We start from the raw sequence: 21975 nt of genomic DNA, 5'->3' as shown, positions 1-21975 counted from the left end.
AGTTGTCTTAGAACCTTTAAGGCCTAAGACTTGTAGGAAAAGAATGATCTATCTTGCATAGCTATCTTGCTACACTTGTGGTGGAGGGGCCTTGGGATGCACCATTACATGTTTAGGTATGAGTTATTCATTGTTTATTTTATATCTTTGGTTCTCTACAGCTTTCCTCACAATACATTCAGAAGCTTCTATTCATTATGGCATACAGCTAAGATAATGTAAACATTTGCCAAGCTTACTCATAAGGTGCCATCTGGGATAAATGTGATCTAAGAACTTGAAGATAATAAAAGGAAAATTTAGATGAATGGGGAAAATAGATGTGGCTTGTTGTAAGAATGTGGGCAGTGAAGTTCCTAAAAGCCTTAACCATAAAAAGTGACTGCTCAGAGGCCTTGTTAAAGTCATGCAGTGATTGATAGATGAATACTGCATGTAATTCCAGGTTAGTAACAGCCCATGTGATGTCTAATATGAACTCTGGATTCTCTGAGTTGCATGGCTGAAAGGTAAACACCATTTCTGTGTAATCTCCAAGAAGGATTTCCTTCTCTCAGTTCAGCTGAGGTAAACCACAGTAACATGCAGAATTATTTTCTGCCAGTGCTTTTATGTTTCTAAATGAACAATTATTTTTCTTTAAGGTCTGCTGCTGTTATGTTAGTGCTGAAGTAGTGCCGTGTTTTGAAACAGTGTGGGAAATGGCACATTTGAATACAAACTGTATTCAGCTGGATATCTCAGACTTTTCTCCATTCACTGTGCTGTAGCCCAGAGGAATGCTGAGCAGCTACACAGGCACAGCTGCTTCTGTCTTAACAATGTGGTAACTTGTAAAATGCCTTTGTATTAATCACAGCTGTTGTCTCTTACGTAAAACTGCTCTGGCCCAGAACTCTTTGAAAGGGAACACCTTATCAGGGGGATATTTTGACTACCTAATTGTTTATGACATGCACACCTCCTGCTGTCTTAGCAGGAGGAATAAACAAGGTGGAATAAACAAGGAAACAAAGTTTTAAGCTGTGAATTTCCTTTAGGAAGACCTGGGCTCAAATGCCTGGTGTGCTTTGGGAAGAGAACTTGACTAGTTGGTCACAAAAACAGTTGACAAGATGAAACAAGAAGTGTCTTTTTCCAAGTCATTGATACATACAGTTTACATTGTTGCATATTGGAAAATCAATCTGAAGCTTTTTTTGGAAGTTTGCCTGGTGTTAATTTGGTCCTACCTACTGTAGAGTAGAAATTATTCTGCCAAATGCTCCCTCAAATTATATAAAAACAAATAGTTAAAGCTATGGGTTAGGGGTATTGAGAATCAGCAGCAAAAAATCTGCTGAATCTTTTTGACAGATGATTGTTCTACATTTTCGTTGGTGATGTTCTGTTGAATTCTTCTAGCCAGGAGCTCTTCCGTTCAGATCTGGGGGTATTCAGTCATCCTGTATTCCACCTAAAGTGAAACTGCAGATTAAGACTTTGTTGGGTGACCTTATGTCTTTCCAAAACCTTATTGATGCTTTCACTTCTTAAGCTTTCCATGCCTGGCCTTAAATCTGTCCTGTAGATGATCTGGCCAGCACAGATATTCCTTGTAGTGTTGGGTGCTGATCTCCCAGCTAAGATCTGTCACGGTTGTGATTTAGTTAGAGAGCCACCAGAGTTCTGTGGAGTGGATCTTAACTGTCCCAAGTCACCTGACACAATGGCAGTGCCCGCCATTTGTAAATCACCAAATAGTCTGAGGGCTTCTGCAGAAGGTGGAAAGCTTTGGTTTTGACTAAAACCTGGAGTTCTTGGGGTACAGTCTGTTCTGCCTGCAAAGAACCTCAATTCCCTGGAAGAGGGCTCAACAGCTGTGCTTTGGGACATGTTTGGGAGTATTTTCCCAGTCTGGTGACAGGAGTGAGTTCAGAATGCATCAGCTGAGAATGGTGCTACATTGCTATAGTGTGAAACTTAGTCAAGTGCACAATGGAGCTCAACCTCTCTTTATTTTCTTTCTTCTTCTTTCCCTAGGGTTTGTGAACTAGAAGAATTGGGAGAATTATCTCCTTGTTGGGAAAGCCTTCGGCGACAAATAGTTACTCAGTACCAAACAATTATTTTAACTTATCAGGAAAATCTAACTGACCTGCATCAATACAAAGGTCAGCAAGATTTATTTTTTATAATAAAATGACACTTCTCAATTGTGCTTGTTAGTGAGTAAAAAAAAATAAAATACTATTTTTAGATATTTATTTATTAATGTTTGTTATGAGGTTGATAATGATCTAGAAATATTTGTCTGCTCTCTTAATCCTCTTATTTTACCTGAATGTATAGTAGAATTATGAACAGTTAGAGAAAGACCCCTCTTATTCTATGTTTTTTTCTCTGCTTTTCTTTTAGCATGTTGCAAATAATGAATGAAACCCCTTGAATAGTTTAGCTTAAGCAGATGCAGAATTTTTATACAATCTTTTTTCTGATTTCTTAGGTCCTTCATTTAAAGCCAGTAGCTTGAAAGCTGACAAAAAGTTGGAATTTGTTCCTACAAATTTACATATACAAAGAATGAGAGTCCAAGATGATGGAGGATCAGGTACTTGCTTTTTTCTATCTTTCTTCACTTTGTTCTGTTTCTTTTTTCATTTTTCATAGCCAAGTTCCCACAAACTGCTGTTCTGTGTTATTAATGCTACTTGGCATTTTTATAGCACCTTCTACTTTGAATTCCAAATCTCTTTGTAAAAGAGGTGTTGGTGTAGTTATCCTTGTTCTACAGGGTCCCTTGATTTGTGTCAGAATAGTCAGAGATACTGTTTGTTGTTTATTGTTAAGTTTGTGAATTTTTTCTGAGGAGCCATCATAAAGGGTAATGCAAAATCACACCAGTTTGTTCACATCAAGCTTCTTTCTTTGTAAATAACCTAAGTTATTTCTTCTTTTGGCAGTAATTCCCACTAACCATGGACATATACTTGTTCTGTGTATCAGTGTTAGGGATTCCACTAGTGGCACGTTTGGTGGAAAGGCCAACTCAATGCCTCTGTCAGACAGACTTGTAGATTAAGAAATGAAGTACCTGCATTCAAGTAGGGTTCTTTTTCAACTCAGAAGTACCTGATGAATTTCCAGAGCCAAATGATACAGGTTTTATATATCCTTCAAAACACTGGCATGAAGCTTTACATAATTACTTTCAGAATAGTTTTGGAATTTCCATGATTGTTTGCATAAAGATCACAAGCTTTCATTTGTAAGTCCTTTTTGTCCATCCCAGATCAGAACTACGATATAGTCACCATAGGAGCACCAGCAGCTCATTGCCAAGGCTTCAAATCAGGTGGCTTGAGGAAAAAGCTGCATAAATTTGAAGAGGCAAAGAAACAGTAAGTAGAAATGTTGTTGTGTCAGCTGATGTTGTGCCCTTTCCTGACAGTCTGTGCTCAGTGATTTGAAAAAACATTCCATTCTTTGTTTTTCTTGCACCTCATTCAGTGGTTCTACTATACACTGTAAAGATTATTCTGTATTTTCTTCCAAACGGAAGAGGAGAAACAATTTCCCCTGTATGTTACTGTATTTATTTCTTTAGTGACAGGTCTTTTCTAGTAGTTCTCTCAGTGAAGTCTTTAATTTTTTTCGATATTTGTCAATTCATTTAATTTAACTTCAAGTGTGGGGTTTGAGTTCTACCAAATTGCAAACTAGAAAATGTGCCTTTAGAAACTCTTTAGCTACCTACATCATGCTTTGAACACATGAATTTCAGACTTTGTGCCCCTATCATAGTTTTTAGGTCCTATTGCTGAACTCTCTTTAGTACCAAACAACTGTACCTGATAGGCAGCTGGTTTTATTTATGAGAATATTGCTAGAGGCTCATATATGTATTGCCTCAAGATTTATGAGTTGGTCAGGCTTCTGAATCTGACCTTACTCTGCTGTGCAGGCTAGATACTAAAGCTCCTCAGTCCTGTCTGTGACAGTGACCTCTCTGGAAATACATCCATGAATACTCTATAAAAAGAGCAGAAAATGGGAAGGTCACATATGGTATAGGGAGAGCTATCAATGTGCCCTTGCAGAAAAGACTAATGGTATCCTGGGCTACTTTTAAGGGTACCAAGGGAAAGATAAAGCAATTTGGGTCTGCATTACTTTTGCTGCAATATGGAGAATTTGAGGAACGATGAGAGTCACATGAGTCATTGTAGGCAGGGAAAGGAGACTTCGCTAGTGTCATTTCGAAGAAAGGATTTATAGGGTTTGGATCTGATCTGCCAACTACAGAATCAGTTTTGACAGTAAATAATAAATAGCAACATCCTGTGAACATCTGTCAGGTGCTGGTAAGAAAAGAGCAAAAGTAGGCTTGCTGCAAATATTCCCAGTTTAGACTAGGATGGGACTAGGGAAAACATAAACCTGGAAAAAATGTTACTTTTCCTGTTCCTTCAAAACCACAATTGTTTTCTGAAATATCTTCCTTCTGTCAGTGTAGGGACTTCAGTGTTCCTCACTCCTGTAATGTCTTAATTTTTTGTCTTTCTTTTTTTTCTTATCCAGTAACTAAGATGACCAGAAAGATTAATTTCTATCCAGTACTTTTCTTCTAAACATTACTGAACTGTACTTTCTGGGTCCAGTAGAACTGCAGGTTCCACATTTCTAGAGTAATTTCTTTGTAGTGTGTGCTCAAAAGAAGTTTGTACTTGTTGTGGATCATCCTGCTACCGTGTAGTGTCACTTTGGGGCGAAATTTTACTCCTCCAGTACTCATTTAAAAGGCAATTAACAGTTGTGTTGCAATTTATTCCTATTTATCTTAGAAGTAAGGAGGCCCAAATAACATAATCATCCCGATAATCATAATAGGCTTTTGATGCAGCAGAATAGAGAATCAGGTATTCTACAAGAGAATACAGAAATATATGCTATTTAGGAGTATAGAAAGCTTACAAAAAAATAGTCTGATGTTTGAGACTAACAAAAATGCATTGTGAAAGACATTGTGTTCTATAAATGAAACCTACTGTCATGGGCTTAAAGTATAAAACCACTCCTGTGGGCCACCAGAAATTCAGCTCCCTTGGAAGATGAACTTGAAGTCCTACTTTGAAGATATGCATTTCTTCATAGCTGTTAGTATAAAATAGGTTTTTATGATCTCCCTGGTAAGATGGTTCTTCTATTTTATCATAAAATCCAGTATAGTAGAATTGAGTTCCATCTCCTCAGTTTCATTGTTATGAAAGATTATTCAGCTCTTTCTCCTTTTTTTGGCAAAATTGCACGTACTGCATCCACAACATTTCCCCAGAACAACACATGGTCATCTGGCAATCTGTGTTTTTTGCTTACGAGTTTAATTGTCTGTACCTGCATTGTTGAAAAGATGACACAAATATGTCATTCCCCACAAACATTTGGTTTTGTTTTCTGCTTCTGGTATTTGCTAACAATCTGCTAATTTTATTTTGGTTTTTTGTTTTTTTTAGCAGTTATGAGGAGTGTTGGTGAGTTTTCTGTTTCTGAGAGTTTTGTAGAGAGGGCTTCTGTTCTTTGGGTTGTTTTCTTTTTCTTTTCTTTCTTTTCTTTGGCAAAGGTGTGGTGTGTTTCAATGTGTGCAGGGCTTTTTTAATGTCATGCATCATGGCATCCCTAATTGTGCTCTAAATAATCGTAGCTGCTTTGTAGAACATACATGAAGGAACTTCCTTTCATCTGCAATGTTTGCTTATAATGAGCAGCTTCCTGGATCTCTCTAAACATATTAGAAAACTAAGAGCAGAACGTGAAAATTTTGCATCTTTGCCTCTGTTATTTCCAGTGCAAATCACTTAGAGAAATCAGAATGGCCCGGGTTGAAAAGGACCATTATGATCATCGTTTCAACCCCACTGCCATGTGCAGGGTCGCCAACCAAATCTTCTGCCAGTGATCCTTGAACCTTTGTAGTTGTAGATTGGGCATGGTTGTTTTTTTTTTTTTTTTGTAATCTGTCTGCATGTTATGGTGCTCAGTGCTATGAAAATGAAACTTGATGGTTCAGCAGTGCAGAAGTTCTGCCCTAAGTCACTCATATTGAAAGCTGAATCCCTTGAATTGAGAGTTTAAGCAGAGCAAGCCTGTGTTTTTACTTGCTGATACAGTGCAATAGGAGCTGTTCATTTGAAAAAGCAATTGCAGATTGGAAAGTGGATTTATGTGAACTTTATGCTGTAAAATTTTCCTCCAGTCATCCCAGCAAATCTTTGTGATTAAAAGTGTAACAATTTAAACCAGATCTCAGTATGCTGCATGGCCTTTTCTGCCGAATACGTCTTTATGCATGTTGACCACACTGTCGTAGAAAAAAATTGCTCAGAGGAATTGTCACTAAGATCACTCATTAATATAGAGCACGAATCATGTACAGTGAAAGTCCTAAGAGCTAAGATTAATTTGCTGTATAACATAGCAGTACTGGGGAGCGGTTGTTCCCTGCTCCAGTTGAGTGGCTGACCAGAGGGACACTAATAAGAAAACTCAAGACTCACTTCTGCACTTCATCCTTTGAAAATGAATCTCCCATCTTTTGTAAAGGAGCTCAGGCAGATATGAGATCAAGGTCCTCTCTTGCCTTTATATCTCTCAAGGGGCAAGAACTGGTATTTGTTGCAGTGATTTTGAAGCATGCCCCATGCAACTCTCGTGTGTTACCTCACAGACACACTGCAGAAATGAACAGTGTTGCTCTAGGAATAGCAATGGAATTCAAACTTCCCAGATGTAGTGACCTGAGGCAGCTGTGCTTAGAAAGGAAGCTCTTCTCCATGCAGTCTCAGCAGCACTTCTCTCTTCAGGCACTGCTGAGCTCAAGGTTTACAGTAGGTTCTTCTATATTGTACTACACTGAAGCCATTTGTGAGTGGAAAAAAAAGGAGTAACATTAAGATAATATTGAATGGATGTCACCTCATGCTTGTTGCTACATCGTGAATGGGCATCACACTTGAGACAGCAGGAGCTGAAGTATAGGCCTGATCTCTCTGTAGATTTCTCACTGGGAGATCAGAAAAAGAGGGTAATTCTTGGCAAAGGGAAGTTTTGGTTTAAATGAATGTCCTAAGCTAAAAAGAAGTTTTTGTGAATAGTTTTTCTCAGTTAGGATTAACTAACCCTTTAGAAGTGCTACAGTCCCTTTATCAGATACAGACAAGTGTCCAACATGAATCTTAACTACAAAATTAGCTGCTGTAGATGTCTAAGCACAGCATGTGAACACTCACCTTCTCCACTACCAAGTAAATGGTCTTAGTGGAGCTGCAGTGTATCAAGATAGACATGTTTTACTTGTATAATTTATTTCCATTTCTAGGTGGAAAAGGCTAGTTCGGTGTAGCTTTGTGCAGTCAGAGCTGTGTCTGCAACAGAGACCGTTGTACCACAGCCATAGTTTAACACCATGTGTGCTAACAAGGGCAGAGTCCTTTGGTTAGCCTGGTAAATAATTTGCTTTTTATGTCTCTTAAGATTGCTTTTGCTGGAGTAACTTTAGTCAGCCTGGCAATTGAGGAAAAGATATTCTAGCGGGATTTACTAGCTGAAGAAGGTTTTGTTAATATCACACTCTCTATTAGTATTGGAAAGAAAGTGGATTTCCTTTTCTCATTGCTAGGGTGACAACAATAGTTGTGTAACAGCACTGTTTTACAAATGAGATCTCCGTGAAGTGTCTGTGTTGTAAGGAGAGAATGGGGCAAGCTGTCACTGCAAATGCTGGTTCTGTCTCAGATGGCAAAATCTATCCCATCTTTCCTCAGCAAAATTGTCCCTCTGGTATACGAGCTCTGCCCTCAGACACTTGGCATAAGGGATTAGTAAATCTGCATCCTAACGCTTTCAGTAAGGCAGAGAAGGCTCTAAGATCATGCTCCTGCTGTGCAATTGCCAACTGGCCTTTCACTGTTGATTGCTAGGCAAATTATTGTTGTCTGCCATTAATTGTCTAGCATGCTACTGCAAAGTGTGTACCTCTGGAGCCATTTTACCCCTAAAATCCATCTTTCTTTTTCAGCACTTCAACAGGTTCCCAGTCAATAATATACATTCCACAGGACATTGTTAGAGCAAAGGAAATCATTGCACAAATCAACACCCTGAAAACTCAAGTGAGCTATTACGCAGAAAGGCTCTCACGAGCTGCCAAGGATAGATCAGCTAATGGCCTTGAAAGAACGCTTGCCATCCTGGCAGATAAGGTAGGAGAGTAATTCATCTTCACACTGAAAAACACTGTTGTTTTTTTTCTCTCTTTCTTTTGTTTACTTGATCTGGTAGTGTATTATAAAATGCATAGTCTGTAAAAATAAATAAATAAAATAAATAAATAAAAATGAAAAAATTTACAAAAAATCAAATCTGCTTTAGAATTTGCTGCACTTTTTGTTTTTTCTCCTGTTCTTCACACTTCCTTGCCTTGAGAGCGGAGAACAATGTCCTCTGATTGCCTCTGTTGATTCACTGTAATCCAGAAATGAACATTTCATTCATTTTCTATTATACTCTCTTTCTCCATGACCATGTTGTTTCTTTTAATGCCCCTCTGAGTCATATGTCAAGCAGCAGCAACTGGGCAAAGCTTGCATAAATGAAACTCTTCTGTAGTATTTCACTGGTGAAATAAGGAATAATGGTGACACAGCCTTTGCCTGAGTTAGTGATTGAGTCAGTTATTTCTTGACGTTTGTTAACAGAAGACAGACTGTGAACAGTCATTTACAGGGACAAAAGCCAACTACAGTTTTAGTGACTGCTTCTGACCCTGAAGTAGATCAGGGTTCTAAATGGCAGCAATGGCAGTGGCATATGCTCAGTCAGTTAGCCATAAATTGTCCCAGTTGAGGGGTTATGTGTATACCTTTGTAGACCACAAAAGATAATGTGACCATATGCAAATGTGTTAGTAATAATATTCACTCTAAATGGCACTGCAGCATATATGATTAATCCACAGGATTTTCTACAACTGGACAAAGTATACATACAGCATAGTGAGGGCTTTCTCTTATTTAATAGACAAACAGGTCTTTTTTTTTTTTCGTATTCACATTACTTATCCTTTAATACAAGATTACTAAGAAAGGAAACAGGTTGTATTGATCAGTAGTTACATTTTCAGCTTTTCTCTTAAGTCTTGTGTGCTATGATTTGAGACAGATAGGTGAAATATAAAAATGTCTGACCATTGTTTGAAGGTTTCTTCAAATGGAAGGTGAAGAGGTGTTAGAAATTGCACATTTATCAGTGATGTTTTCCATAACTGCAAGACTTTGGAAAGCTATCCTTTCTGTTCTAGTATCCTATATAGCTTTCAAAGGCCATGCCGTACAGTGCTTTTAAATACATCTCAGAGACTCCAAAGCAGTTGTTGTTTTCTTTACAGAATACCAGTGCATGTTTTTTATTCTTTCTGTAAAAGAATATAATAAAGATTGTGTACAGAATAATGGCAAGGTGATTAAAATGTTGGGGTATTATTGCTTTTTAGACCCGGCAACTCGTCACAGTCTGTGACTGCAAGTTGTTGGCAAATTCAATACATGGACTGAATGCTGCAAGGCCAGATTATATAGCTTCAAAGGCATCTCCAACCTCTGGAGAAGGGGAACAAGTGATGCTGAGGAACGATCAAGATACACTAGTGGCCAGATGGACAGGACGAAACAGCCGATCTTCTTTGCAGGTGGACTGGCATGAAGAGGAATGGGTATGTTTGCTCTGTGGGGTGATGATGGAGTTTCTTTTTAGTTTTTGTTTGCTGTTCTTTCATTTGTAATGTCTGTATCTGCTCATGAGATAGGCTTAGGATTAATATTTTGGAGTATATTTGTATGCATCTTAGTCACCTAAGGAAGGAACTGGTCAACTAGCAAAGGCATTCTGTCCACCCTGTGTGCATTTACTGCTTGGCACAGGGCTACTGGCTTTAATAAATAATTCTGGGTCTTCTAAGCACCAGAGATCATCACAATTGGTGCATTTATTTAAGTCACTTCCAAGGGAGAATAAACAACTTTTAAAGTAAACTGACCATACTACAAAGGGCTCTTACACTTCTCCATAATGATGCATATTTTGCATGTGGTAGCTATACAGTTCAGTATTTCAAACTTTTCTCTTGTTTTGTATTCTCATCTAAATATTGGGACTTGCTGTCCATCTCTGTTTTGATGATGAACAGCTTCTAAAAAGTATTTGCACAAAAAACTGCCAGTTGACACAAGAATTGGTCTGTGTAAATTCTGTCATTGTGTAGTATAAATTGAAGTAAATTAAATCTCAGAAATAATCAAGGTAACTTAAAACAAAGATTAATTGTTCCAATTTAGAAATGAGATCCAATTCATTTTGGAAATTTTGATTTTGATTTTGTTTTGGCGTGCTTTGACCGAGGGTCAGGCTTAAAATAATAACAAGCTAATAAGGCCAATTCATTTAATTAGATGCAAATATAATACACTAATTTTATCTATTACTCTGAGTTACATAAGTAAAAAAGATGCATGGTTGTTTATAATTATTATGCAATCTTTAAGAGTATTTTTTCCTATTATTTCAGTTAATTGTATTGTTGAGTAAGTTTATCTGCAGTACAAAATCAATAGATCACTAAGACCGATTCTTTGACCAGCTTCTATTAAAGTAGCATTTGCATTTACTGAAATAATCACTTTTAAAAATAAAGCAAGAGATCAGCTTTTATCTGACTAAACGGAGATATTCTTCTCTTTCACCAAATTTCTAAATTTAAAATTATTTCTGCATTTTAGTTTGCATTTGGGCTTAGCCATGCATGTAAGGAAATGACAGTTCTTTTTTCCTTTTCTCCTGACTTTGAAAAGAATGAAGAATATAATCTCCTGCTGCCCTTTTAAAGGGAGGAAAGACTGTCACTGAATTTTAGTTGCTCTGAGCTTTAAGGAGTTGAAACTTTAAGGGAGAAAAGTAAACGTTTATCAGCAAAACTGGCAAAGCATTTCCTTGTAGAGTCTAAAAGAATAAGCAGCAGTGCCAATTGTAATAGTGTAGTGAAGGAGGAGGCACTTAAAATTGTTCAGCAAATGTACTTCGAAGGTAACTTTACAATTCACCTTGCACTGACTTTGCTGCATATTGCTGACATGCTGGCATACATTATTTATAGAGAGAGAGTCTGTGTGTGCACTAATGTGGTAATTCTGAGTACACAGAAACTTTGCAAAAGAATTGGGACTGAAATCATAGGAGAAAATTGGAGGGATTTGTTACCTAATGTCTTTTTTTCTTTTTAAGTTGAGAAAGGAATGTTTTCTTTTAAGGAGAAAGTTTGGTTGAATGTTGACAAAAGTCTGGAGTGCATTATACAGAGAGTGGACAAACTTCTCCAGAAGGAGCGCCTGCAAAGCGACAGCTGTGAAGACGTTTTCCAGTGCGACATCAGCTGTACTAGTAAGAAAGGTAATCGGGACACCCGTGCCTACTGGATAAATCCAGAAGATGTAAATGAGACCTCATCTTCCTCACCACCAACATCCTCACCACCACCATCATCCACCCCATCCTGTGCATGCCATTCTCTCAGAAAGACAAGTGCGTATGCCAGACACCGCTTCTCACTTCTGCTCTCTCGCTGTGCGCTGGCATCGTTTCTAAGCCTCATGACATTCTTCCATGTGTCTTTATTTCAGTGCTGGTGTTATGCCCTTTTGTCAGGCAGAGAGGGCTGGTGGTGTACTGGCAGCTGCAAAGACCATAACTTTGAAATCTTAACCCCACTGAAATCATCGCTAAATCTTTCATTAATGGCAATGGCTTTTGGTTTTCCTGCTGGGTATTTTAAGCTAGTAGAACAGATGTTTGGGTTAGCATATGTCCAAAATCACCTCTGGTAGCTTTCCTCTTGGCTTCAGCTTCTTTGCAGTGATTAAAGCTTATTACAGTGAGCCTCTGTAAAAGATTAAATAAAGCACAGGAGAAGTGATTTGCTAACGATCCCAACTGGGCTGCCAAAGTGTACAGGGGGAGCCAAGTAGTCCCGTTAGGCTGAGCTCAGCTTGGAAGAGTGAACCTATGGGAGTTTAGAGCAGATTTTAACCCAAACTGTCAAAAGCTGTGGTGCTGAAGGGCTCAATTAGTTAGGCTTCATATAGCTGGAAGGTAGGAGTTGGCAGGGTGAGCTCTCAGTGGAGTAATCCTATCAAAAATAGGTGCTGGATTGAATGCAGTTACATAATGCCATGAAGATGGGAATGAGAGAGATCCATATTAGTTTAATGCAGCCTTGCATTAAGTTTCAAAATTATTTTATTTATATATGTACCTATTTGACTTCTTTTCATTTTAGTTACTTGTGGCTATTGTGGTCTGACTGTTTAATAGATCAGGTATGCCAAGAAAAAGTGAGATTTTGTGTTTTCATTTCCTTTTGTCCTGTTCTGTCTTACCGTTTGATGGCCTTTTGTGCATCTGTGACTTCATGTCCATTCCATTGGTAGTGTTATAGTAAAGTTGGAAGACAGTGCCTTTAAGAAAAAGAAAACAAGGAATTGAAAAAAACAAAAATTTAAGTATATTTGTAAAGCTCTTGTTACGTTTGATTTGCTTAGTATCTTAACCGTATTTTCTAAATTAGACTGACATTTGTGTGTCTTATAAAGGAGACTATAATGGGAGAGTTGGGTCTTGATTCAGAATGTTTTCTATTAATTTTTTACTAAGTGTTTTACCATTTTGATGCCTTTAAATGTCATTATTTGCTGGCTAGTTTATGTAGTATTTACATGGAAGTTTTATCAGTAAACTTCATATATTAGAAGTATTATGTTGTTCATATTAAAAAAAAAAAAAAAAAAAAGGAAAAATCTGTTGTGGGTGTTATGGGTGATAACAGAATCTCTCCCCAAGGCATTTCTATGCTGGAAGCATCTTAGAACAATCATTTTCTTTCCATTTACCCAGTATTTTCAGAGAATTTTTTACATCTGCTGAAAATCCTGACACCTATGCAATGTGAAGATGGAATTAGGTTGCATTTACCCACAAAAGGTTTTGTTTTTGTCAGAACTTACAGAACCTCTCACTGCTGTGCCTCCCAAAACGGAAAACAATTCTTCCCAAATCCACAGAATCTGACACAGATAAATCAGTAAGTGTGGCAAGCTTTAAAGCTGAGGGACTTGCTGCCATTTTCCAGTGTAAGGGCTAAATTTGAATTCTAACTCAGCCAGTGTTGGATAAATGTAACTTAATGCTGGAAAGGGAACCTTGTTCCTTAGGTGTCTGGTCTAAATGAACAGTTTGAATTAAATTGCACTTGAGAAGTTCACTTTTAGCCAGGGCAAGCCAGGTGCTTGATTGCATTATCATCAAATTTTATTCTTACTTAGTGATAATTTTGACAGTTGTTCAATACTATCAGAAAATTTGTCCTTATTGAAAGCAATTGAAATTTTTCATTGACTCCTGGCCTGTAATTCCCTTCCCGTGTCACTTTCCACAACTGATGATGGGAATAGCTGAGAGAGACAAAATACTCTAAGTTCATAATGACAAACATTTTAATGCTTTTCTTTCTCATACGTTCATAGAACTAATGTACAGTTATGAACAGTTTTTCTGTTACTTATTCTGAGCTGTGAATAAATGACACTGAGCAGAGAGCAGACAATTTTTTTTTTTTTTTTTTTTGTGGAAAACAAAAAGTGATAATTGAAGATAGTTCCAGAACCGGTGAGAGAGCAGAACGTTACTGAAACACTCGAGAGCATTTCTCTAGAAGTGAACGCTTGCAGAAGAAAATACTGCCCGAAATGGTAGAAAGGAGAGTTAAGATTACACTTGCAGCATGGGTGCCTTAATTTTCTGTTAAGTGCATTGAATTTACTGCTAGTCTTCTGCTATTCTGAGTAGCAGCCTTTCAGCCAGCTTATTCTGTGGTTGCACTGGACCAGTGGTTCTCAAATGGTGCCCTGTGAATCGCTGGAATTGGCAGCACACTCGCTGGTGATCCACAGAGAGCCCCTGATCTGGTGGGTGCTGGCTCCAGATCCCTGTCCTCGTGTCTCCCTGATCTGAAACAGTGAGTGAAGAAGGCAGCTTGTGCTATTGGTGCCCGCAGGCAAAGGAGTCTATGTGCTGAGCTCTTGTTCACTCGGTGAAAGAGTTTGAGAACCCTGGTGTTGAGCATTTGAGTTGCTTATGTTTTGACTGTGTTGCTGCTCCTTAATCATGCATGTTGCCCCTCCATTTCTGTGCAGATTGCAGCCCCGCTCCGGAAGAATCTGCCCCAGGTATGTGCATTCATGGCTTCAGCTTCTTCTGAAAATTCCAAGTTTTTTGTTCATAGTTAACAACTGAACAAGTGCTTTGCTGTTCAGGTCAACTGTTTTCAAATGACAATGTTCTGCAATACCACGTGACTTATCTAAACATATTGAGAAGTTATTTCCTATATAATAGTTCAAGCATGTATCTGGTAACTTCTCAGGTACGGGAGAACACTTGTTTGGTTTGGAGAAACCAAAGTGACTACTGACTACTGTAGGTGACAGTGATTTTCCAAATAACACTAAAGTCTATGGGAGTCTGATTTTTGTGACCTTTCAGTCATGTCCTTTCGTACGTGCAATGGAGCTTGCCTTTCTGAATGAGATCTCAAACAGAACATGGGGAAGTCAGCAAGGCTGGTAGAAAATCTGTGTTGGGTGTATACAGTGAGCAGTACTGGGCACTGCAAATCTAATGTCTCAGAATACAGAATTTGGAAGACTTTCCTCACACTTTAGTCTTCTTTTCTCTCCCCTTGTACTTTTACACTCTGGTGTTACCTTTCCAAGGTCTCCCTCCTGGATGGCTGTAATCTCATCCATTTGAGAGCAGGTTAATCTCAACACTGTGGTAGCTCGTTCTTGGTCCTGTTACACTGTGGTCTAGTGAAATACATGGAAAGTAGAGCCCCTTTGCAGGTAGGATTTGCATCTTCAGAGAACCTAATGGTGTCCTTCCCAGCTCTCCACCTTGTTTCCTTTTATCACTGGGAAAGTGCTTTTAATGAATAAAATTCATTTTGCACAAAGTTGGAGTTGCTGGAGCATCTCTTTATTTCTTGCAAGCTATGAATGAATATTGTTTTAGTTGTTTTTAAGATTGGAGTAATTCAAAGCAATCAGGTTACCCCAGCTAGGCACCCAGATGCACCCCAACTGCATCTTGAGCAGAAGTGGCTGAGGCAGCAGTGCAGTGAAGCACTTAATTAGACATTGATGTCTAATGTACAGTGCAGAACATCTAAAGCGGATGACAAGCTTCCTGTAGGTTTACTCAGTGTCAGTCTTTAGACAGAGTAACTTTCTATCATGAAGCAGAAGCCTCTGATTAGGAAGTGGGATTTGTGTCCAAGATGCGTCAACAGCTAGCTTGGGCTAGATTGTGATTTTAAATGTATAGCAACTCACTGAATCTTCACTGTCTCAGACCCTTTGCCAAATCATTCTCCCTCTGGATCTGCACATTGGAGTCTATAACCATTTTTAAAATGCTCTGTCATCTTGCAGAACATAAAAGCTGTGCTCAGAGTGGATTTCACATAAAAATTACTGCCTCGTGGTGTGTAAAGATGCCATTGATTGATTGGATAGAAGATATTCTTGCAGAATTAAGATTTTGTTAGGTAAATTATGAATGGTAGACAGAAGAAGGATGGGAAAGTCCTGGTGAACACTTTCAACTTTATTTAAACTCTGTCAGTGAAATATTTTGACCTCATTTGAACCTGTCATTCCTTTTGTTCTTGTTTACTTTTAAGGACAACTGCCACTGATCAAACAGTTAAAAGCAGCACATTTCTGTGAAGCAGGTTGTGAAAAATATTTAGGATTTTGCTAATTGGGCTCTTTCTTTCATGGCCAGTGTCTAAAGCCAAGAAGACACAAAGCACAGAGGATTTTTGCTTTTTACCCTAGATGAGCTGTTGCATTGTATGTGAGTGCTGGGAGAAGAAAACATCTAAAGATTGCTTTATCTTCAGGCATGCTGGTGTACCACTAGTGTGGTTTGTGATTCCAAAGATAAATTTATCTTCCAAATGAGCTACTGCCAAGGACACTGCAGTCTCTACTGAGTTAAAAACTGCATTCATATATGTATGTGAAATACTGGTGCGCTAGAAGATATCCTCAGTTCTTTCTATCGTTCTTACTCACTTATGGAAAAACTCTTAAATGTATTAAGAGAAGTGCTCTGTTGCTATCATCTGTATTTTGCTTTTTGGTTATTTGCAGACCCATGTTAAGGCAGCAGTTTTTTATTTTGAGAGAAAATACTTAATGAGATGTAAAAGAAAAGCTCTAATTCCTTGGCTTTTCTTCTGGTGTTCCTCACGTTCTTTGTGGCGATGAAACAGAGCCAAATAACTTCCCCTTTGTGAGGTTCATAGATTATCTGTCTACCACATGGAACAAAAGCAAAAAGGATACTTCTGTTAGTCTTGTCAGTTAAGCTTCATGTAGCTGACTTTCAAAGTTCCCTGTGTGGCTGATTATCAAAGAAACATTTATCGTTGCTAGCTCTTCAGTCCTGCAATTGAGTCAAAATCACACAGTTTCCTTTCAAAGGCTTGAACTGACTCTGTTCATGTGGGCTTTGAGCTGCATGATGCCATGACTGTACAGCCAGCCAGTCTGGGGTCACTCGTCTTGTGGTTGTGGTGCTTTTTATCTACAAAAAAGCATTGTCTTTCCCTGTACAAAGAGAAGTTTTCTTCTCTTTCAACAACTCTTTCAATTAGAGTGATTTTTTTCTGTTCTGCTTTCTCCTAACGTTGCAGAGAGAATGGTTTTTGGTACAGGATCTGAGTAATTTTTCATACGGTCCTGGAAATGGTTTTTAAAAATTGGTGAGAAAAAAGATGAAAGAAGGAGAGAAAAGACACTGAGCTTATGGGATATGCTAAGGTAGAGCGATTTCTTTAGGCAGAAAGAATGATAAAATGTTTGGGGTACTAAAACAGGACTTTGGCAATCTAATTGTATTTTTTTGATGTCCTGTGTAGGACCTTCAGCAGTGTCACTCTGGGACATAGTTTGTGTGTTCCAGTCAAAGTCAAACTCCTAATACCTTCAAGGGTTTGGCTAGCTCTCATCTACATCGCTAGACTTAGAGTTTCTTGCTAGCTTGATGTAGACTTTCAAAGCTACTTAGCAGACGTAACATATGAAAGAATACTTTCACCTCTTTGCTTTTTGACTCCTGCAAATGGAAAAAAATCACAGTCTTACCTAAGGATGAGTATTTTTAAGATGGTGAGGCATTGAACGATACACCTGATTCCACAAAAGGCAGAGGTGTTTGTGAGAAATCTCATTCACAGAAATGGCTAAATAGATGTTCCCTATGCATCTAGTTATGCAGTGGGCTCCATACTGACTGTCCCTGTGTGCGCTGTGAAAGGGTGTGTTTGAATGTGTACACAAAGTTACATACACAGGAGTGTGCTCGTCTTTCTGTTAAAGGCTTTCTAAATCAGCCATTGTATGACTTGTTCTGTGGCACAAACTGGGGAGCTATTACATGGCTGGGAAAGACTTAACAGCCTCAGACAGCCAAGTTCCCCATGTTTTCCTCATGCGATATCCACTCTGTACTGATAACAAGCAGGGAGTAACTGGCCAGACAAAATGAAACGAACACTGCATGTGGATTATCAACTTTAACTTGCTACAGTAACTTGCTCCTTAACATACATTTGTTTGTTTCAGATAAAGTACTTACTTAAAGTGCTGTTAATTGTTTCTTTCAACCAGGCGAATGGAGCGAAGCCCTCTATCCTTTGCTGACGACTCTCACGGACTGCGTGGCCATGATGAGTGACAAGGCCAAGAAAGCCATGGTCTTCTTGTTAATGCAGGACAGCGCCCCAACGATAGGGCTGTGTCTGAGTCTTCAGTATCGCAGGGATGTTGTCTTCTGCCAAACTGTAAGCAAGCAAATTTGCAGGGTGTGATTGCACTGGGACGTGCATTGGGTTTTTGTGAAATACGAAAGATGGCTTTTTTCAGAATTTTACATGTCTACTGTCCTCTCAAGTTTAACAGTCTGATCTTCTCCTGTAGACTGCTGTGCCGTTCTTATTGGTCACTTCACACACTCAACAAGATAAAAATTAAATGTTTCCTGGGATATACATTTCTGATTTCAAAACAAATTGTGCCAGTGATGGTGACAATATTTATTTTTAGCATAAAGAAAACCAACAAGTCCAACATCACCTAGGGAGAGAAGCCCAGCCACATCAGGAGGAGCAAGTGCTGAGGTTTCACTAGAAGTTCTGTTTCTGGGCCTGCTGAGGTCTCTTTTGAGTCAACCATTGGCTAGCAGGTGTCTGCACTAAGAACTTCCTTCATCCCTTCTGCCCACTGCACCTTCGTAGGGTGCAATTAGTATCTCTTTCCTTTATTTCAAGGAAGCTTATTTCTTGGATGTTATTTGTTAGGGTTGTTGTTGTCTCATAACATAGTATTTCAAAGAGATACATTCAGAGATCTTTTTTCACATACAAAACTTCAGAATGCAGCTGATTTTTTGATTTGATGCTTTGAATATGTTTACCAATCATCAGTTGATCATAAATAGAACTTTAGACTCATCTCTTCTGTTTAGCTCTGTAAGTCATACACCTGTATGTCTAGTATCTGGCGATCATCCTGGAAGTTCCTTTGTTGACAGAAAAGCTGGTACTAGTGTGAGATCTTAATACTGATTTTAGGATGAGGTCAGCACTGGGATCTTGTCCAGCATATCTCATAACTCTGAAGGATTTTGAATCTTCGCATAATGCAAATAGTCACTGCATTTTTAAGCTTTTTAAAAATATTGGTTTAAAAAAAATCGTTTATTCATGCTATCAAAGTTAATCGCTTAGAGCTAGTTTTGCTTTTCCATTTGTAACTAACACAGTTTAAGTTGTAGGTTCTAACAGCAGTGGTCACGTCAAGAAAAGCAGATAAATGCAAGATCAATGACAGTCTGCCTTGGGAGAACATGCGAGATGAAGGCAGTGTGCTCTAAATCAGATGTTAGGAGTGTTTTGAGTTTTATTGGTTGGCTGTCTCTCTTTAAGTGCAAGTAAAAAAAAAAAAAAAAGTGACTTAAAGGCAAAGAGCATCAGTCTAACAGATTTTATAGCACCTCTGTCTTACATGCTCTGTTTCCATTTGGAGCTGAAGAACCTTTTGTTTTTGTGTTTTCTCTCCCACAGCTGACAGCTCTCATATGTGGTTTCATTATCAAGCTGAGGAACTGCCTGCATGATGATGGATTTCTAAGACAGCTCTACACCATTGGCTTGCTGGCGCAGTTTGAGAGCCTGCTGAGCACTTACGGTAAAAGCACAGGGCACACAGGAGACAGGAGCTGTTGAATCACCAAGTTCTGCTTTAAATTGGCTACAGCAGACCACAAGTGTTCGATACAGTCTACAGCTCAGCTACAAAATGTTTTTCAAAATTGAAATGCAAAAGATAATATATGGAGTGCTTAATTCACTGACGACTCTGAATTCACTTTTAATTACTTCTGAAAACATACAAATAAACTTGTCTTCTGATAGAATAGAATGGTTTGAGTTGGAAGGGAGCTTTAAGATCATCTAGTTCCAACCCTCGTGCTATAGGCAGGGACACCTCCCTCTAGACTGGTTTGCTCAAAGCGTCATCCAGCCTGGAAATAATAAGGATAAAGCTTCAAAAAAAAAAAAAAAAAAAAAAAAAAAGCTATCAATTTGATTTTTCTTTGTTTCTTCAAAAACACTTTTATATTTGTTTTTTCCACAAAGAAATTGAGTAAAATTGCAGTAAGTTGAGAGAAACTATACCTGAAATATGCCCCCTCAATTTTCTTCACCTCTCATAATCCTACAGTACAAGGTGAGATTGGAGAGAGAATACAAAAAGGAAAAATCCTTTGCTAGTATTGTTCCTGTGTCAGGATAGCCATCTGGATGCCAGTTAGGGAATACTATACTAAAGAAATCTGGAATATGTTGTAAGATTCTGCAGTATGATATGCCAAAGCCAGTTTTTGGCACGTGTCCATGACAGTGCAGAGAAGCACTTACTAGCATCATCTAAATTGGAAAATCGGAGTACAATCTACATGAAATCCAGTAGTCTGGACTGTGCTGGATGATTGGTGTTTTCTAATACTGCTAAACTGATGAAGTTGATCATGATGTTGTCTGCAGGCTCTAGGCCAAGGTGGACTGGGCTACCTTGCATCTTTATCCACAGAACTTCTTCATGAGATTGATGACCTATAGCCCTAATCAAATCAGTGAAGGGAAGTTGCACATAACTGGTAATGATTACAATTCATTTTTTCCCCCTTGGTTTAGGTGAGGAGCTGGCAATGCTGGAGGACATGAGTTTGGGAATCATGGACTTGAGGAATGTAACCTTTAAAGTAACTCAGGCAACATCAAATACATCTACTGACATGCTGCCAGTCATCACTGGGAATCGGTGAGTAAAAGGGAGGAGAGCAGGAAGTCGTGTGGGAGAATGGAGAAGCAATGATGCTGCACTTAAAATTTAAGTGAATTATGAGCTTTGTACTGTGCTGCTCTTTCAGAACTTTAGAGAATTATTAGGTAGCTTACTAGCTCATTTTTTTTACCGGTGTTTAATTTTACAGAGAGTTAAGCTGAAAAGGAATATATAGCAAAGCTCAAACTGTGACAATATTTTTATGAGTCAGTATGATCCCAACCTAGCTTTCCATAATCACAAGCCAGTATTATTCAGTCTTCTCTTACGCACTTGTACTGTTTGTAAATTTCAGACTGATCTTTTGATGCTGATCTCCTTGTTTGAAATTCACTGATGTTGATAAGTTGGACAGTGCTTTACCATATGCATTGACCATTAGCATTAGGCAGCTGGTGGCTGCTGTGTATTTATGATCAATTTCTTAGCTAGCAAAGACAAACTGAATTTAACTTATAGTTGCTGATGTGGTGTTCTGTGCTCTTACCCAGAGAGAGCCAGTTCACAGGTAGGAAAGAGTGGATGGAAGGACAGAGGGCTCAGAGAAGTCAGTGTTTAAATGTTTCTGTGTGTAAGAGTCTTTAGAATCTTTTAGTTTCAAATCTGATTTCTGGAGGAGATAAGGCTTTCTTGGTCAGTGTGGTGTACCAAGTTCCACTGCAGATTTGCACAACTTTGTCCACATCTGAAATACAGCTACAACTCTTGAAAGTAAGGATCCGTAGAGGAATTTAATTAAGTTCAGATTCACATGCAATGAAAAGGGTGCTAGCTGAAGGAGGGCTGCAGTGCAATCATGTACGTGCCAGAATTTGCTGAGACCTTTGGGATGGCTGAGAGCTGACAGAAAATCCCTCTCAAAGAAAACCTTTAGTTAAAACCTGCTGTCAGCCACAGGATGCAGATCAAGAGAAAAAGAGTCTTCACTACACTCAGGGCTGATAGTGTTGCTGTAGAGATTTTACCTTAGAATGAGAACAAAAAATCATGCTTATTTATTTTGGTGCAAATGGTTGGGAGCTTTACATTTAGAAATGAAAACAGGCTTTTTACTTTCAGTCACAGCACATGGTTTGTACTTCTATCCAAGGTACGTGTGGGACATGCCAATTTTGATTGCCATATGTACTTCTCAGAGCTCTTTTGCTATACTTGAGTGTATATGCTGACAGTGTGTTGTGAGCAGAAAAATTATCATAGGAAAGCTGAACTATAAGGACTTGAGCTTAAGGTCCTGCTACTTCTAGATTAAAGCACAGCACTCAGATCAGAGTGACTTTTGTCCTAGCTACCTGTAACATTTGCAATCATATGTCAACCTGTAGCAGATGTAAGGTGGTATGCACTGATGTTATGGCTCTCACTGATGTTATTACTTCTCATTTACCATGACATAAAGCACACACAGTGCTCTTTGCCT

General features: G+C 38.6%; 1 protein-coding gene across 16 annotated transcripts in view; it reads left to right on the top strand.

The window, feature by feature from the left end:
- INPP4A (inositol polyphosphate-4-phosphatase type I A) overlaps positions 1 to 21975 on the top strand; it is a 113198-nt gene that overhangs the window by 76254 nt on the left and 14969 nt on the right. For 9 of the 16 annotated variants that reach the window (XM_085213631.1, XM_085213677.1, XM_085213661.1 and 6 more), the window contains 11 exons: positions 2023 to 2153; positions 2486 to 2590; positions 3272 to 3380; positions 5493 to 5510; positions 8054 to 8237; positions 9527 to 9745; positions 11337 to 11607; positions 14274 to 14306; positions 17817 to 17989; positions 19271 to 19394; positions 20405 to 20531. In XM_085213631.1, the coding sequence (XP_085069757.1) occupies positions 2023 to 2153; positions 2486 to 2590; positions 3272 to 3380; positions 5493 to 5510; positions 8054 to 8237; positions 9527 to 9745; positions 11337 to 11607; positions 14274 to 14306; positions 17817 to 17989; positions 19271 to 19394; positions 20405 to 20531 (1494 nt within the window). The remainder of the gene's footprint in view (positions 1 to 2022; positions 2154 to 2485; positions 2591 to 3271; positions 3381 to 5492; positions 5511 to 8053; positions 8238 to 9526; positions 9746 to 11336; positions 11608 to 14273; positions 14307 to 17816; positions 17990 to 19270; positions 19395 to 20404; positions 20532 to 21975) is intronic. The other 7 variants (XM_085213682.1, XM_085213692.1, XM_085213670.1 and 4 more) reach the window with 5 other exon arrangements.

This window comes from Meleagris gallopavo, chromosome 1, assembly GCF_905368555.1.
Source record: "Meleagris gallopavo chromosome 1, MGAL_WU_HG_1.1, whole genome shotgun sequence".
Lineage (NCBI taxonomy): Eukaryota > Metazoa > Chordata > Aves > Galliformes > Phasianidae > Meleagris > Meleagris gallopavo.
The sequence above is the reverse complement of the archived record's forward strand: the minus strand, read 5'-3'. Positions and strand labels throughout refer to the sequence as shown.